The sequence below is a fragment of the Lagopus muta genome, chromosome 2 (assembly GCF_023343835.1).
Source record: "Lagopus muta isolate bLagMut1 chromosome 2, bLagMut1 primary, whole genome shotgun sequence".
Taxonomy (NCBI): domain Eukaryota; kingdom Metazoa; phylum Chordata; class Aves; order Galliformes; family Phasianidae; genus Lagopus; species Lagopus muta.
In genome coordinates, this window is record NC_064434.1 from 63,525,054 (window position 1) to 63,544,508 (window position 19,455).

Consider the following 19,455-nt stretch of genomic DNA (forward strand, 5'->3'; position numbering starts at 1 on the left):
CCCCTTTAGTCTTAAATCTTGCATGCCTCGTGCAAGTTATTCTATGTGTGTATGTATAGACACAGAGGGAGATCTAGACAGATGTACACAGGCTGGTTCCAGTCATCTCTGATTTTTCAGGCCTCTGGCTGGTGTTACAAAGTGAGAATAAACAGCTTTTAGTAGGGAACAAGTCTGGTGGCCAACTCCTTATCTCACTTACTGATCTGTGAGTGGATACCAGTAGGAGCTGTGAGCAGCTGTTCCCCTGATGTCCCACAGGTAGCAAATATAGATGCAGTGGATGGGTTTCAAGATTTACACCCTAGGCTTTTTAAGGATTGCAAGAGGGCTTTCTTCACTAATAGACAATGAACTGCTATAGTCCCCAGCTGCTGGGATGGAAAGCCCAAACACAGCTCTGCTAAAACCGCTCACTGTGCACAGGATCCACAGCACTGGTTACTCTCACACTCTTGGATACTTTGGCCCAGTGATCTAGAAGGACACTGGTGGCCAGCCCCATCTCCACTGCATCCTGTTCTTGCTATGCCAGCCACTGCTTGTCTCACTTCATGTCCATCCTGAAAAACCTGTTCTTCATACTTTCAGTCAGTTACCTTCTCCTCTGTCAACTGTCTTGGTGCTTAATTTAGATGCAGATTTAGGTGACTGGATAACCCTGTGGGATCTGACTGAAACAAAGGGTCCTGCTAGGACTTTGCTTTTATATCCAGTTACTGCGTTTGTGAGTAGCAAAGTCCCATGGGAAAAAATCAGCTGAAATAAAAGAAGAAATGTGTTAGCAGCTCTTGCAGGGAACACCTGAAAATGAGAAGCTTCACTCCACATCAAAACCTATGCTAGACATGCCTGCATTGTACAACAAAAAAGCTTTCAGTTGGATCCAATGAGAACACAGCTAAATCTAGATTTCTCAGAAGACTTCCCACAGTGAATTCTGTGGCAGTGAAATGATGATTAACCAAGAGACGACGGAGGGGCTAGACCAGCTTTTGAATTTCCTGAACAAAAATCCAAGTCAAGGAAAGAAAAGCAACCCAGAGGTTATACAATGCTAAGCCTCCATGATTACCTAAAGACCTCCTGTATAATATGAGAGACTCCTGTTGTTGAAGCAAGATGGCTGTGCTGGTAGCCGGGGAAAAGTTTTCTGCTCCCAGCCCCAGATGCAGCAGAACCACCCCAGCCAGAGGCAGATAGCAGGCACTGGGGCTGGTCCTTGCACAGAGGGTGTTTCTGATGAACGCAACTTTCTTTTCATATTTGTGATACCCAAACAGGTGTTCTGCCTGGAAAAAGGCTTTGCAGCACACAGTCAGTTATAAAGGATCAAGCAATAAGGTACAAACCTCGGTGATGAATTTTATTTTAAGTAGTCTTATAAATGGCAGAACAACCAGACTTGCTCTGCCTTGACAATTTATGAGCTAGCTGACAGGCGATAGCTTAATAATATTCCTCTAGAGGGCATGAAGTGTTTTTTTTTGCCAAAATGAACAGTCCTTCAGAGGTTTTTTAACTTTTCTAAGCAAGGCTTTTCCTCTCAGGCTTATTAGCAAAGACTGCCTGCCCACTTGGGGCATACTCTAAGGGCAAAAACATGGTTTGGGATAATTTCTGTATAAGGATATGAAATGCAATTTGACTGGACAGCACGATGCCAGGCAAAATAACTCATTTCAAGGGAGGATTTGCCATGACAGCAGTTGAAAATTTAAATGTAACCACTGGACAAAAACTCAGTCGAGAGAGTATCCCCTTTCTGGGCTTACTTTTCATATCATATGCAGAGTGCAGGCATCTTTCCCAGGCAGTTTTCCACCAGCCTCTGAAAATTCAGCTAAAATTTTTTGTATTCAGCAATGGCTTAAAAAAAAAAAAAAAAAAAAGACAAGTTTTTGTTAAATAATCTTTTGCTGATGAACTCTGCAAAAATTTTGGAGAAAGAAAATACACGTCCCAAAGAGAAGCTCACTTTGCTGTCACAGTTGCTCCTTCCCTGCTTCCAGGTGAGTCAGCTTTCTGAACTGACCCTTCTGACTGCAGCCCCATGGTCAGCCCAGGGCTGGCACCCCAAACAGGCGACATTCCTGCAGAGGTCCCTTTGTGGCATGTGGGAGATCCATGCTGATGTGTTGTGCATGAGGCAGACCAGGCACTGTGACTGTGCATGCAACCCATGTATCTGGAGGTCTGCACAGCATTTGTAGACAGACAAACAGCCTGATTCTGTTCCTACATATAAATAGCATAACTTATGTGGATGAGTTGTTTCTTCTTTTTCCCAAGCTGAGAGCACAATCTGTTGTGTCTTCAGGTCCATTTAGGCTACAAAGATAAAGACCTTGCAAAAGAGCCTTGAGCTAGCCACAGCATTTTCTCAGTCTTTACTGAATTTCAGTGAAAAGAGACATACTCCACTGGGGAGCAAATAGGAGTAGGAAAATAATGTTGCTCTCATTCTAACAGCAGGTAAAATGCTGAAGAGGAGAAAAAAAATCAAATTGTATTTGAGCTTTACAGTAACACAGGAACTGATTTAATGTACACTTTCTTTGGATGTAGACCTGTGTTTGCTCACTCTGCTGATGAGGGAAGTATCAGGGACTGCTCCTCATATCACCAGGAACCACAGTTTCAAGCAGTTGTCATGCCCTCATTAGCAGGGTCCTCACTGGATAGAAGCATTTCAAATCTCAGCTGGGTAGTGTGGGACCAAGCACCTGTGACAAGCAGAGCTTTATGCTTTGGCTCAGATGAGGGAAAGTCTGCATAGTGCCTGCACGGTGCTCCTGCATTGCCTGTCTCTTGCCACATCTCATCTGCAGACAAGAGACTAGCCCAGCCACTTAACCCACCCCCTGAGTATCACTGTAGCACAGCTGAATGACATCTGCCTTGTGGCAACTTCTTTACAGTAGTCCTGAGCCAAAGTCCATAGGGGATGTGCTGTTCCCACCCAGTACTGCAATGGTCCCATCCTTCTAAAAATACACTCTTTTCTAGACTGAGAATACCACTTGTGAGGTGCTGTATTTTTTTGTGGGTGGTTTATTCTTTTTTTCCTGATCTCATTTATTTCCCATCACTGTGCCTGTGATTACTTTCACTCCAAACCCTCCCTCTCCCTCCAGCCAGCTTGCCTTGCCTAATTCCTCCCGAGACATTATCAGCTGGGATGATGAGCAGCTGAGCTCCTGTATTACTGCTGACGCAGGCAGGCTGGCAAACAAGGCAGTGAGCACTAGGCTGGTGGGGTTATGGCACTGAGTGAGGGAAGGAGGGAGGCTGATAGGCTGACACACAGCAAGAGCCTGTGGCTCCTTGTCACCCCTCCTTTGGTGCTTGGGCACGGGGGGGGGGGGGGGGACCTACGTGCTGCTCTGCCTTCTCCATGCCAAGCAGCTCCTGGATCCCTGGCAGTTCTGAGCTCTGTGCACTCTGTTACGCTGGCAGCTTTGCAAATGGATTCAAGGCCTGTTATTAGTTGTTTTTTCCCCCTTGCGCACTCCTAAGATAAAGAAATGTGTGTAGCTTAAGTTCATCAGGCTGCTCTAGCAGAAAATGCTGTATGGCAGTGGGAGGTGAAATGCTGTCTGAAGCAAGATGGAGCATGCCCTGGGCCCTTTTATAAGGGCTTTGATTGGATCCTCAAATCTTTGCAGCACGCATTCTGTGATAACAGTGGCTTTGGATCCGGAGAAAAAACAACGAGCAGCCAGAGATGTGGTTTACCTCAGGAGCCTCACCAGCATCTGGCATGCAATGTGTTGCTGACACAACACACCAAGAGTTAGAGCAGACCTGAAGATGGTGGTGGCATGCAGCGAAAGCACAACAGTTAGAAAAGAGCAGGGTGATGACCCAGGCTCCCAGCTTCATGCACCTCCAGTCTGTTTCACTGCTTGACTGTAAGCATTTGACACTTGATTTTGTACAGAGTAGTCAGACCAAACAAACTCTGAGATTAAAATGATGATATGGTTCCAGATTAAAACAGTCTTCACTGTGGCAGAAAACTATAAAGGATATGTGAAGGTGAGGAACGTGATCCTTAAGGGCGGTTGCAACCACTTGAAGAAATGGCTACATCCTTCCAACCTACCAATCAGTGTAGATGAGCACTCACTGATACCCCAATAAATACTGAGAAAACAAAAGGGTGCAGACTCTAACTGTTGCAATACCAGGAGAATTCAAGCACAGCCTGGGACGGCAGCCCTAGCCCCTCACCCCCTGTCAATCTGAACAGGCTGTTAGGGCTGTGCAGCATCTCCTGGGATTGCACTTCCACTGCTGTGGTTGTAAGAGGAGAGATGGTTTTTACAGCTTAGCAACTGATTATAGAGATAATGGGAGCAATTTGTCAGCAAGCTAACCTTTATAAAAACTTCCTAATGTGAAGATCTTCCTCTCATATAGTACATCTTTATATGAATAATAATTGTCTCATGGATTTCACTGTTCCGGTCTTTCCCTGGGTTACAGTCTTTATTTCCCATTTTTCTGCAGAAATTGAAAGCTCCTTCCCAAACACATCCCCTCCCTGTAGGAGCCTGCAGTGCTGGCCAGGCAATTAACAACTTCATCCACAATCGATACACACAGTTTTTCTGAGTACGTGATGCCATGAGCAGGGAGATGAAGATAGATTTTTCCTAGGTAAGCTTTCCACAATATACCTGAGTGTTTACATGTCTCACAGTAAATCTACTTACTTCCTTCTAATCATGACAAAGAAATCAATTAGTGATATTTTACTTGTCCATTCAAAAACTAATATGGAGAAGATTTATAAGCAAACAGATTGTGCTTGACAGTGAATTACTGAATGGGAACTCAAGAGACTCGGGCAAGCCCCTGGCTCTACCATTCTGAGAAGCCTAGTTAAGACTTCTACTGCTCTGGACAGGTGTGAAAATACTCCAAGCTGCCATCAGTCCCCTGGGCTTTACTTTGTTCCTGTGGCAACAGAACAAAGAAAATGCTGTGTTTGATTAGCACTATTACCATACAAAGGGGAAACCAGTCCATTTCAGGGAGCCAATTTACAGGAACAGTTGGTTTACTTCCTGACAAGCAGTACTGCCTCTGAGAGCTTGGTCTCAAGCACAGCTCCTGCTGACTTCAGTAGGAATGTGGTGTGAGTCAAAAGAGATGGCTCAGTTGTGCTCTATAGAGAAGCACGATCATAATTATAGTAAGCATTATAACTGGAGATTTCCAAAGTCAATCCGACCACTTCTGTTAACATCAATAGCTATTTGGTGGATAAATTCCCAGACTAATTCTTTTTTAACACTTCAGCCATAAGATTCATCGTTAGACAAATGCCATATCCTAATATATACTACTTCTTAAACACAATGAGAGCTTCAATCTGTTTTATAATCTCTATGATATTCTTGTTGCCCACATACTAGGGAAGAAAATTTTATTGTAGGCAGAAGACTGCACGGATTGTTCCGCATCAGAAGGTTCTTGGTCTTCTTGTCTCTGAAAAGTGATAGGCTCATGCCAACTTCTGCTGCATGATGATATTTGTAAAATAAGTACTAAACAAATTTAAGAGATCTGCTGCAGCTTTCAGTGCAGCAATTTTTTAAAAAGTGCTGAAAAAAAAAGCATACTAAAACATACCAAATTCATAAGTTAAAAGGTCAATAAGCTGTTCAAAAACTTAAGTAGTGCAGAAGTTGATGGTCACCAGCCAACCAAAAAACCTGTTATTTTCTTCCATGAAATCAAATTTGACAAAGTTAACAAAGTCCTTCAATCAAAGAGTTAACCACAAATGAAAAAACCTATCTCCCTCCCCCAGCAACAACAGAAGTCCCTGCCATACAGTGAAATGTGTATCAGGGAATTTTCTTCAGTTGGGTATCATGGAGAAGCACAAGGCATAATTTGCTGTGGAAGAAGGCTGAGTTCCCAAGCTCACAGATCTGAGGATTCAATCCTGATTCTCAGGATTTAAGTAGCATTTCTCTACTGCTTTCTTTGCTCAGCCTACAACATTTTAAGATTTTTAGATGTTGATCAACGTGCCCTCTGTCAATAATTACTTATGAAACCTCCTAGGTTTCAAGGGGTAGATAGCAAAATGCTAATGTTACGCCACTATGGACTATACCTACATCAGTATCTCATGTCTAAACCCAATGGCACAGCATGGCTTATATCCAACCAGTTCAACTTTCTTTCCCTTAGAATCATAGAATCATAGAATCACAAGGTTGGAAAGGACCTACAAGATCATCTAGTCCAACTGTCCTCCCATTACCGTTGCTACCACAAACTAAACCATACCTCGCAGCTCCTCATCCAGATGCCTCTTGAACACTGCCACTCCACCACCTCCCTGGGCAGCCATTGCAGTGCCTGACCACTCTGAGAGAAGAAGTTCTTCCTTATGTGTAATCTATACCTCCTCTGGCGCAATTTGTGACCATTTCCCTGGTCCTGTTTGTTGCCTGGGAGAAGAGGCCAAACCCCTCCTCACCCCAACCTCCCTTCAGGAAGTTGTAGAGTTCAATGAGGTCTCCCCTGAGCCTCCTCTTCTCCACACTAAACAATACCAGTTCCCTCAGCCACTCCTCATAAGAGGAATGCTCCAGACCCCTCACCAGTTTAATTGCCCTTCCCTGGAATCGTTCCAGGGCCTCAATGTCTCTCTTGTATTGAGGGGCCCAAAACTGAACACAATACTCAAGGTGAGGCCTCAGCAGTGCTCTGTACTGGGGGATGATTACCTCCTTGCTCCTTCAAATGGGTTAACTCTACCCAAAGTGCCTACCATCCCTCTGGGTACTTTGAGTACTGCCCCTGTCATACACCAACACCTTAACCATGTCAAGATGCTCTCTGGCACAGCACTCACTGGCTTGGGTCAAAACCAAGCCAGGAACTGGACCAACAATACAACATTACACATGAGGGCATAGCTCTGGTGCAACTGAACTTGCAAGAATTAATGCAAAAGAACTGACCTTTGCTTATGCCAATTCCCCATTTTCCTTTTTAGCAAGGTGCAGAGTGTGGACATGGTGACCCCAAATGAAGAACCTGTCCACAGCCAAGCAGATGCACATCCAGTGGAGCTGGTACCTGTATGATGCCTTCACTACAGAATCATAGAATGGCCATGGTTGGAAGGGACCTCAAGGATCACGAATCTCCAATCCCCCTGCCACATGCAGGGCCACCAACCTCTCCATTTAATACTAGACCAGGCTGCCAGGGCCCCATCCAATCTGGCCTTGAACACCTCCAGGGATGGGGCATCCACAACCTCTCTGGGCAGCTGTTCCAGCACCTCACCACTCTCATAGTAAAGAACTTTCCCCTGACATCCAACCTAAATCTTCCCTCCCTCAACTTAAAACCATTTCCCTTGTCCTGCTGTTATCTACCTGTTCAAAGAGTTGACTCCTCTCCTGTCTGTAGGCTCCCTTTAGGTACTGAAGGGCTGCAATGAGGTCACCCCACAGCTTTCTTTTCTCCAGGGTAAACAAGCCCATCTCCCTCAGCCTGTTTTCATAGGGGAGGTGCTCCAGCCCCCTGATCATCTTTGTGGCTCTCCTCTGGACCCTCTCCAACAGCTCAAGACCCCAGGTCCTTATCTGCAGGGCTGCTCTCACGGATGTGGTGGGGGACCATGTCGAAGGCCTTGCTCAAGTCCAGGTAAATGACATCAGTCGTCTTTCTCTTGTCCACCGATGCTATCACTCCATCATAGAAGGCCAGCAGATTGGTTAAGCATGAACTTCCTCTGGTGAAGCCGTGCTGGCTGTCTCAGATCACACGCTCATTCCTCATGTGATCATGCATGTTGTCCAAGAGATCTTCGTTCATGGCAAGGGCCTTCAGCTCACGTTCCTCACTGGCACAGAAAGGTTCTCTGTCACCGAGCGGCACCCTCAAGTTCTCTGGAGTATTTTTATGCTTATTCATTCCCTGGGAATGTTTTAAAACAAGAGCATTAAACTCAGGGATGGCAGCCCATGTTTTCAGAGGCAGACTCCCCAGTAGTTAGTTCAAAGTAGCCTGATTTTTGATGCCTCAATTTGGAGTGAGTTCCTCAGCTTCTCACAAAATGAAGCCAGTTTAGTTAGAGACCTAACTTTCGGAAACTGATTGGGAACATCACGATGTGACTTGAAACTGTAATGTGTTACAAAATTAGAGGGGTGATTTATGGGACAGCAGATCCTTCCTTTTGCGAGTTCCTGAGTCTCTGGTGCATTATATCCTTGTAATGAGTCAATAAAACAAGCCACAGCTACAGCACAATGAATGTCAGGAGACGCAATGGACAGCAGGTATTCCTAACGATTTAAGTCTATTAGCCTCCTGAACAAGCACCTGTACTTTTTTAAGTTTATGGTACTACACTGAATGAGGCAAGCAATTATTGGTATTTTAGCTGCACCTCTTGTGCTGCAGTGAGATCAATACTGTGTGCCATTGTCAACCCTGCTGGAGGAGAAGGGCTGGCAGAGCCATCATCTGGCCCAAGGGTAAGCACTGAAAGCAAAACATGCAGAAATCTTCCAGGACTCAAAGGCTCAGGTCAGCTAACTGCACACAGAATGTGTTTCATGGGGGGTTGTGGCAGCGAAGCTTCACTTTCTGGCTGGATTAACTTTGCTTGAGATTGTTTGCAGAGCGGTCACACGTCCTGCCTCTGAACAGACAGAGGGGCTGAGAGCCACGCAAAATCCTTTCAGTTCACACAGATCCATTCTCCTCCAAAGAAAAGTAGGGCAAGCTGAGGTGCAGGTTTGAAGGCCCAGCTGAAGGCACTGAGCTTTTGTTATTTTGCAGACCAGTGCCTTTCAGTTATTATTTCTTATTTTATTTATAGCACGACTCCAAACTGAGTACATATTTTGCTGTGGGGTAAGTAAAAGACTAAAGAAGCGCCTCCGAAACCAGCCGGGGTCAAGCACAAACCCAGCGCTTCCCCAGCGTAGCTCGGAGGGGAAAGCTGCAGGGCTGCGTCACGGCTCTGGCCGTGCCCCCCTTCCCACAGGGAGGTGCCCACAGAGCCGCACGCCCGCCCCCGCCATGAGGGAGAAGGCCGCGCGGGGGGCTTCGGGAGCAGCCAAGCTGCGCTGCCCGCCCGGGAACCCGCAGCCGCGTTCCCGCTCCGGCGGGCGCAGGCACGGAGACGTCTCCCTCTGCCGAGCCGCTGCCGCAAGTGCAGCTGGTGCATCCGGCCCAGGGTCCCGGCGAGCCGAGGGCTTTTTGCAGCCGCTCTGGAAGAGAAGCGCTGAGAGTGCTCAAACGTGTTGCCGCGGGACTAGGAAACAGCGAATATGAGCGGAAAGCGTTTTGCAAAACGGCATGTTTTGGTTTCATAGATACAAGGTTTTAGATTTTATGCACAAAATCAGCAGCGTCCACAGCGCACAAAAAACATACAAATGATTTAGTAAAATACACACTCTCAACTACCTAATTCACAACACTTATTACCTGTTGGCATCAACACAATCCAGGCTTCTCATTTTAGAAATCTCTCCAGGCAACAGCCATCGTTATGAATTGTTAGAACCGGCTGAGTGACTCAGCATCCAGACTGAGTTGGCCAGTTCTGCATTGCCCCCATACTATCACTGTGTGCATGAGAAAAAAAAAAACACAACTGGGGCACAACTGTTCTATAGGCTTCTTTAAGAGTCAATTAAATACTTAATTTACACTTTATTCATATTATTTTCCCATCTATCAACATGAAAGCAGCAATAAAACCGCTGGAAACCATGAAAAGGAATAGAACGAGGCAACCTGGAGTCCTGTTATATCTGAAGGCAATCAGTCATCTCAGTACCCTATCTTCATGCATGCTACTGGTGAAGTCCCAGAACTCCAGCAATACTCCAGCTGAATTTCCCTGAGCAAGGACACAGCCTAACAAAATGCCTCACACCTGATTTGCAGCATTAACCTTGTTTCAGTGTGCTAAATTATCTGGATGATAGCAACACAAGTGCTGATAGGTCCCTTGGGGAAAATAATAGATTCTTCATTTTTGCTAAGGTCAGTGAGAAGACTGGAGATAGAACGATACCTCATCTTGACTTGTTTTTCTGTGCATCTCTTTTATAAGTGATGTGACAAGGAAGTACTTATTCTTTTACCTTAGCCAGATTTCTGGTGAATAAATCAGATTCATTAAGAGAAAGCAGATACATAAATAGACATACACTCACCATAAACAGTGCTTGAATTTATCCACAGTCTATCTACAAATGGTATTTAAGAACATCAGTTGTCAAAAAAGTTTCCAAGTTTCCATCTGCAACACAGCTGCTGCAGCGTTAAGGCTAATACATGTGGGGAAGAAAATAATGAAGGGGCAAAGATACTGATGGAGTCTTTGAAACTGCACCACTGATCAAGTTATGTGAAAGTCACTCAAGCAATTGTGAGAGATGCACTGCTAGGAAAATCACCTTTTGCACTGGCACAACAGAAAAGTAAGGGAAAATGTTTTCAGCGATGACAGGCAATTATGCAAAGGTGAGTGGGAGCAGCTTCTGATTTCTTCATTAGCTGAAACTTACACCTTATGATACATTTCTGTATCTGAAGAAAGATAGCTACAAATCCAGTGCTTATGCTAATTCCTACTCTCATTTTTTTTTTTTTCCATTTTCCATGAGAGGTGTTTTTAAAGGAATGTGTACGACACTGTGACGTACAAGTTTGGATTCCCTTGTCTACTGAGGTGGGAGGTTCAACTTCTAGGGTTCTATCTTCTGCTAACCACTATCTCCAGAACCAATTCAACTTCTAGCTGCAGTGCAAAAACGCTTAAAAAACTGAAGAGTTGGAGCTGACTGGCTACCATATGGACAAAGCAGAGATGAGGAAAGATAAATGGATAGATTTATTTTCCATTTTCCCCTTAGGCGGTTTATACTTTCTGTATGTTTGAAGCAGTCCTAATGATGCCACCGCCGATAGCTTTGACTGCTTGTAGCTGATGTCTTCTTCTAGTATATTTTCCATCTGTAAAATATCCAGTTAGTTTTTGCCCTTAGGGAGAACTGTTGGGCAGAGGCACCCATGTTTAAGGAAAGAGTGAACATCCTGACCTGACACAACAGGTCCTCACCATGCTCATACCTGTGCCTTTGCTCAGTCTCAGATTAACCTGCTAGCTGCTGAACCGCCAATCCTAAGCACATTCTTACTAAGGTCCTCAGTCCTACCTCAACCATGTGCACACCCCACATCTTCTCTGTTATCTCAGCTTACAACATCTTCAAAGCATCTTTCCTTTATGCTACTGCATTGCTTTCCATCTTTGTTCTCCTTTGAGATGGATACTACAATATTATCTTTTTTTTCTGCAAATAACAAGAATAATTAAGTCATTGAAACATTACCTGAACATTGTTAGGGCTGCATTCATTTCTTGAATCATGGAAAGAAGAGCTCCAGAAGTGAGATTTCTCTAATTCTGCAAGCTGCTGTGTGATTATGCAAAGCTATTCTCTTATGTTTTCTGCCAGACAAAATATGTAGACACTTTTCTTGCCTTTTGGAGAGGAATTGCTGTGCATGTGCATAAATGCTGTATCTCTTCCTTGAATTAAAATGAGACCTTACATAGCTGGTAAATTGCACATTGCTGGGGTGAGCAGACTGGAAACTCAGCACTGAGCCTCATTTCACAGCACATCATTGCTTGTCTCAGCAGTGAGGCATCCTGTAACGGACTTGGTCTGGTTTTTCGTCTGTAACTCATCGTGTAAATGCCAGCCAAATTAAAGCAAAGCAGATGGGACCAGTCATTTGAAGATTAATGAAGCTACTTGCATTATAAAGTAACTTGAATATATGTATTTTAATGAAAAAGGATCCTCTCTGGTTCCTAATAGCTGGTCAAGAGAAAAGGATCAAGCAGTGAAAATAGCTGAAGCTTAGCAGAACACACCTACAAAGAGTTATTAAAGTGATTAACTCGTTACAAAGTTAATCCCCATTAAAAGGAATTATCAGTCAGGGACTGATAATCAGTCGTTTCTTTTTCAGGTGCCTACATGACTTTTTGAATGCCACCATTTTTCTTGAAACACTGAAGTAAAGCAAGCAAATGTGGAAGAAATCATCAGGGATTATTCACCATCACGTTGAGAGGCTTTCATTCATCTGTGGCATTCAGAGTGTCCTCTGAAACTTTCCAGAACTTTAGCTGAACGGAAGTTACTGAATGTTTTCCTCTGTATGATGGCTATGGAGGAGAACAGGATATCAGAAAATAGTACAGCAAACAATTCTTTTTTGTTTTACCTCTTCAAAATGAAGCAAGCCCCTAAACAGGCCCTGAACGTGTTCCCCTGCACTGTAGAATCACTGGTTATCTTTAACCAAAATTAAAACCAATCACAAAGAATAACTACAAAATATTTCCAGTGCTGCCCTAAGCTCTGAGCTCACCATGGCTCTCAGTCTGCACAGATGATCCATACATCACTGTGCTGACTCCTCAAACTGATTCCTCTTGTGCAGCCCTCAGGAATGAGCAGGTGCTAAAAGCCTGTCCAGCAGCTTTTTAATCAGAGATTAGAAGGAGCTTTGTGTTGGTTCATTAGCTGCAGGTGCTGAAGGCACATACAGCTGTGGCTATTGCCATACCCTTCCTCGGGAGTAGGACCTGGCATTTCAGAGAAGTACACGACTCTTTAAGTCATTTAGACAAATCAACTGCAATGTTGAGAGATCAGTGTAGGTATCTGGGCTGTTCTTCATATATAGACTGTACCACAAACAAAAATTGTAAGCTGAAGAAGTAACAAACTCAAGATTTCTAAGTAGCATTAGAAGGAAGTTTTTAACAAGAAATAAAGGAAGTTTCTTTAACAAAAAAGCAATGAAACCTAAGCCCACCCTTCTGTGTCTCGAAGCCAAGGAGCTCTGACTTGAAGTCAGATAGATAGTGAAGTATCATTCCACGCAGCCATTTCTCTATTGCACTTCTAAAAAGAACATAATCTGGAAAGATCAAGCAATCATGCCTTGATTCTGTAAAGGCCTTGACCCCACGTTTCAGTCTCTTGCTGAAGTCCTTTGCTGAGTAAGAAAGAAAATAATTTAAAGCTTGTTCTTATGCCTCTACTGAATCCAGCACTGAAGGTCGAGGAGAATATAAACAGGAGCAACTGCCCATATTCTAGAGATTTTAAATTTTATTTATCTTTTTACAGGAAACCTAGGTGTAACAATCGAAAAGACCAATGCAGTGGAACAGTGACACAGGAGATACAACGACTTTCTATCACTCCAGGCCCTTTGTTATTACAAAGGAAAGGTACTCACCCATCTCCAAAGACCTAGGCTCACAGGGAAAACTCCACAAGGGAAGGACCTCTAACTACAGACCCTTCCCCAATTTCTGTCAGCCCTTAAACCAGGTCTAAGAGAGGTGCAGCCAGGCTCCACCTCTTCTGGTCACACAGCTGAATTGCCTTCACCTGTGTTCCCAGGGCTGACTGGGTCCTTTCCCCACAAGTACAATCAGAGGTTGAGGCTATGACTCAACAGTTCCCATACACTAGGGGAAATGCAGATGCTTGATGAAATATGACATATAGATATGATATAGATATACTCATATAGAAATATGAGTGCCATCTGTAAAAATAGAACTTGAACTACTGTACTGAATACAGGCAGCAAGTTCCTTTGATATAAGGGCTAATTTCACAAAACTGTGGTACTTAAAAGCAGTCTTCCTGCAGAGGGTAAAGGGACAAAAGTGCTTTATCCCTGTATGAGCACAGTTTGACTTTAGGACAACTTAGGCTAAAAATGAGAGGCAAAAAAACCCTCATTTTATACACATCTGATATTTTTTCTTGTCTTCCTTACAGTAAAGTGCTAAACACGATGGCTTCTTGTATTATTCCAGAGAGTTTCTTTGAAATACAGGCGTGTTTTGTTGTAATTTTTGTTCTCATCTACCCACTGACTCAGCCTGCAGTGTAGTGCACGATGTAAGCTGTTGTGTTGATGTAAAACTGAGCTTTTAGAAATTCCATTCATTGCCTGTTTCTGGGTCCAGTGTATATGAACTCTTTGGCACAATCTGGACAAGGCCGAATGTCTTCCTGGCTCCACTACAGAATATGTGGATTTTTTGTTGTTGGCTTTTTTGTTTGGTTGGTTGTTTTTTGTTTGTTTGTATCTTTGTTTTTGTTTTTGTTTTTCTGGACTATCCACAGGGATTTAATAAAACCACAACTGTGCTTTTCTTAAAACATTGCATGCTCCATAGTACATGCAATTAAACGGTGTGACCTTTTAATCATCATACCCACATCATTGAATAGACAAATAAGCCAACAGAGACACAGCAGATTCTGACTATGCCACATTATTCTTTATAATGAGGAAATTATGAAGCTTAGAATTGTGAATAACGGCAGAATTACTAGATTTGTTAATACAGATCTGAGTACACTGTGTCTGAGTTCAAGTCAGTTTATAACTGTTGTGATCATGCAGATTATTAGCTGCATTTTTTGACATTTAGATGTCAATTATGCTGGCTTCTGGAATTGGACTGATTTTTACAACAGAATGTCATTATAGCACTTGCAGTGACATCAAGAACAGAACTTCAGCTTGATCTTCCTCTACAGAAGCTCATTAGAGATTCACATAAGAAGACAACCAACACGTGCTATTGCCATGGAAACAAGTTGGAATATTACGAAGCAGTATAGCCCATATTCCAAAATAGAGAGGACAAAGTCAGAGCAATTATAGCACAAGACTGACAGGCTTTTTATTTGCAGCCTGTATGGGTCAAAGCAAAATCTAACTCCTGCTCTTTGAAATAAACATCATCAGTGCAGTTTTAGGATTCTGGTTTCTGTCCTTTATTTGCAAACACAAAAACAATCCAGTGAGTTTAGTTTATGTTTTATGGGACGGAGGAGGCCAAATGAAGGAAGATGCATCACAGCAGGTGTGTAGGTGTGGCAGTGTACAAAGAACAGACATCACAGACTGATAAGAGAAATGAGTCAAGTTCAAGTCAAGCAGTGAGGTTCTAATAAAACGGAGGTGAGCAAGACCAGCAGAAGCTGAACCTCTGGTGTGTCATTACGATTCAGAAGAAAGACTGGTTTCAAATGTGATGGCTACCCAGTATCAGTGGCCAGGACACAAAGGGTAACATTCCTTGTGATCTGTATTAAATAGGTGACTCACAGTCTCCGATGTTGCCTAGATAGTGGAATGGACATATTGTATGTATACAACATGTAGGCAGTCTAGCTTCCCAGGCGTCTGCATGTGAATACGAAGACAGAGAGTTCTTTAAGCCATTTATAACAGCTCCGTCTGGACGAGTTTTCAGTGTTGTAAGAGCTCTAATCATTTTCTCTGAGTATGGAGTGCCAGCTATTGCACATGTATTTTTTTTTGTTTGTTGACAGTACTAAAAAGTTTAAGAATTCTGAGCAGAAGTATTTTATCCTTCATGCAAAAAGCCACGATTGCCACTTCATTCACATACAGGTTCTACTTTTAGGAAACACTTAAGTTTCAGCTGAGCAATCACTTCTCCAAAGACACTGTAGGGAAAAATAAAGCTTAGGAAAGAGAGTAACAGGATTTTAGGGAGCATTCGAGAAGCCTTGAATGATTGTGCCATGAGTTTTCCACTACAGAGAGTTACTGTGAGATTCAAAATCACTTATCAGAATGACGCCACATGTGAATGAGAACAAATACTATGGTACAGGGATAGTCCATGTCTATTAAAGCAGGCTTTGGGAAGCCTTCTAATGACTGCATATGACATATGTGGTATGCTGCTATTTAATTAATGACTTAAAAAACGGATAGGTTACATTCACTGTAACAACTCCGGCTTGTTTTTGACTGGATTGGCTGGAAAAAAGCAGGATAAGAACATGATTGTGGGAGAAAATGGAATACAGTATAGATATCTGTTGCAAAATTTTATTTCCAGTAAAATGTACAAAAGTTAATAGCAATGAGTACCACTTACGAAAAGCAAAATATCAGATACTAGAGCCAAGCAGAGAGATATAATGTGATACACTTGACACAAACACTGGAAAATAGCAATTAGTCTTTTTAATCTTGGCATATAAATTTAATTTCCCAAACAGTTAAGTTAAATTCTGTAGTACTTCCTACTGCTTTCTTTTCCCCAAACCTTTTCCTTGCTTTTTTTGGCGTGCATCTTGGCTTTTCTTCTCTTGCTCTGTTTGCAGCATTGCTTCATGAGCTGCCAGCTCTTCACGTTTTCTGAGTTCAGCCTTTAACAGCTTGCTTCTGTATGCTTCCCGAATGCTGTGAACTCTGCCTCGCATTTCATCTAAGGATGCCTAGGTAGGCAGAAACAAAAAGCAACATCCTCACTCTAACGCATGAAACTGTGTTTCATCACAAGCAACTGCATCATTGAGGTTGTATTTCACTGTCTGACAATATAAGTACAGGTAAGGCACATCTCCTTTCCCTTGGAGTTGGTAATGCATTTTTATTGATGGAGACATGGAGACATAGATATGTGTCAGTCTTTTCACAGTGAAGGAAAAAACAAAGTTCATGAAAATTCTTTTTAAACTGCTGGCTGAATAAAATAATTATGGGCAAGGAGAATAGGGCAACATAGTTACCCATTTGGATCAAGTATAGATTCAGTCACTGACTCGTTTCGTTGTCTTAAGCAATTTCCTTAAAAAATAATTTTCAGAAGTACTCAAATGGTTTAGGAGATCGCATCTCATTTTCAAGAGACTCAAGGAGCCTAAATCACACTGACCTTCAATGAGACTTAGGCCAAATGAGACTTGGACACACAATTTTTTTTTAATGTTTCCATCCTGGGAAATGGGGATACCTGAAGACATTTAACATAATTTTCTGCAGTCTACAGGTGAAAAAAACTGTAAAAGTACTAATTAGCACAGTATGCATATTCACAAGTAACTCACATTTTAAATTACTACTGTGAAAGATTGTAAATGCGTTTTCTAGAGAAAGCTGAGAAATTACTTAAGAAATATTTGCCTATAACATATGTTTGTCATCCAAAATTACAGCAACATCTGAAAACTTGGACATGTTATTATCAAGGATTAGGGATCAGTCAGTCACTGGTAGAGGACTATGGGTTCTTTCAGGCTTGTAGCTAAGTATTACAAATGAAGCCGGGTGTTTGTTCAGGAGGCATTTTCAAGTTATTTCTGTTAAGAAGTTGATTAAATCCAAAATTATTTTTACTGTTTACAATTTTATGGGTTCCAAAGAGTTACTAGACCATTTTTATTAGTTACTGTATCGCCTCTATGTGGCAAAACATTTTGCTCCTGTCAACAATCTAAGGTTAAGCCAATTTTGTTAGGATATTTGTACCATGTACGATGCATTGATCAAGTTAATCTTAAAAATGGTGCCTTCACTAATGATACCAGAATATCGTGTCTGTTGGTATCATGCATATTCCAAGAAGGCTCTATTCTCCAACTTTGCTGTAGGACATACAAGGAGAAGCTCACTCTCTTACATAATTATCTTCTTTTTTTTTTAAACTACTTTTCCAAACCTCACAGTTCCATAACAAAAACCAATCAAACAACAGCAACCACCACCAAGCAAAAGAGAGCACTAGTCATATTATAAAACACTCAATTTATTCTCACTTTAAACAATACTATTATGGTGACAGTCTTAAAATTACACATTTGCAAGGAACTATAACAAGAATGTACTACAAATATTTAGAACGTTGTATAGTATATTAATATATTTTTTTCTTCGAGGCTTTAGTTTTAACCATTGTTCAAGTTAAAGCTTGTATACTAATTACTGATACCAGATACAAATGTTTAAAGAATTGTTGATCAAGATATTCATGATAGTGGTGGATATTACAGGAACAGTTACTGGAATGTAATCTGGAAAACTCACCTGTAGATTCTCATACATTTCAAGCAAATTTTGCTTCAACAAAGCTCTAGCATGTTGATCCATTTCTCTTTGTTCCAAAGCCAGCTCTCGAAGTTGCCTAAAATGGTTAATTTTTTCCACTTTGCATTTCTCTTGCTGTTGAATTATAGATTCATTTCTTAGCACGGATTCAGACGTTGTTTTTCTGAAGGAAATAGAAAGATATTTGTCTCATTTCAAGTACAATTTCAGATGGTTTATATTTACCTATATGCATATATTTGGTTTATATCAAGCAAAGTAGGCACTGTACAGTTCAATATGATTAAGGGATCACTTTTCCTTTCTTGTACATAACACTGATGAGGAAATATATTGCTGAGGCCAGGTCTTCTTATACTTGAATGTCTACTTTAAAATACTGGTAAAATCATGCTCATCTTTGAGCATATGAAAAACTCCTACATGTGACACTTATTTTTAATTTGCAAGAAATATCTTAGTTCAAGATGTTTTAGATATTATAATTTAGCACTAAGACAAATGTATTTTTTTTCCATGGGCATAATGGCAGTTAACTGGATAATATTTTGCAGTAATTTGACTCAAATGACTCGTGTTACAGTGGAGGAGCTGAAGAAAAATTAAATTCTTCCAAAACTCGAGCCCATGGAAGATATTTTGACATATTTTCTGATCTTCTAGTGTTATTAATTTCAATATAACACCATTGTCCCTTTAAATTAAAAACTGAACTTGAGGAATTTTTCAGCACATTCTGAAGTCTTTTAAGAATGAGTGAGTTGCATAAATGCCACACTGAATACAGATGGACTTAAGCTTGAACTGGGTTCTGTCTGCAGAACAGCAAACATACAGGTATATGCTTATGAGGTAGATCCTGACACATGCAATAAAGAAAGTATTTATTTTGAATAAGGAATATACTTTTTCAGTTATTGAATAAATTGCATTTGTTAAATATCTTATTAGAATATACCATCATATAATGACAAACTTCATATGTACTGCTTTCAAGATAACCCTGAAATAAACATATTTGGCTGCATATGCGTTTCCTTAAGGATTTTACGTCACATTTTCATTACAGCAAAACAACTCCTTTAACTTGTGTAACCTTAAAGAAGGGGCATAAATTATAACAGGATGTAGGAAAGCAGAGATTTAAAAAGAACCTATGTCAGGTAAATCAAAGTGGAAAACGACCAGGATGCCATCTACACTCACTACTACATGATTCTTTGTATACAGCATAAAGGACAGACAAAACGCAGACTGGATTTTCACAAAAGACATTAACAAGAATGTGACAGCATTGTTGCTTATGCCAATGACATGTGAGGGACAAAGTCTAAATTCACATCTATTACATTGTATTCAAATATGAAGATATTGTTTATAAATACATCGCATTTACTAATTTCTATATATTGAAACCCTTAGTCAGCCTTTCAATTTGGCATCTCACAGCCATTAATTTTTCCT

The 19,455-nt window shown here is 41.6% G+C and overlaps 1 protein-coding gene across 4 annotated transcripts in view; it reads right to left on the minus strand.

Moving 5' to 3' along the window:
• Positions 1-13,674: 13,674 nt before the first annotated feature.
• The window catches only part of ADGB (androglobin), a 73,981-nt gene continuing 68,200 nt past the window's right edge, over positions 13,675-19,455 (minus strand). For 2 of the 4 annotated variants that reach the window (XM_048936747.1, XM_048936745.1), the window contains 2 exons: positions 17,971-18,154; positions 13,696-16,382 (listed from right to left, as the gene is read on the minus strand). In XM_048936747.1, the coding sequence (XP_048792704.1) occupies positions 16,188-16,382; positions 17,971-18,154 (379 nt within the window). In that variant the 3' untranslated portion in view covers positions 13,696-16,187. Of the gene's footprint in view, positions 16,383-17,970; positions 18,155-19,455 lie in introns of all 4 variants that reach the window. The other 2 variants (XM_048936744.1, XM_048936743.1) reach the window with 2 other exon arrangements.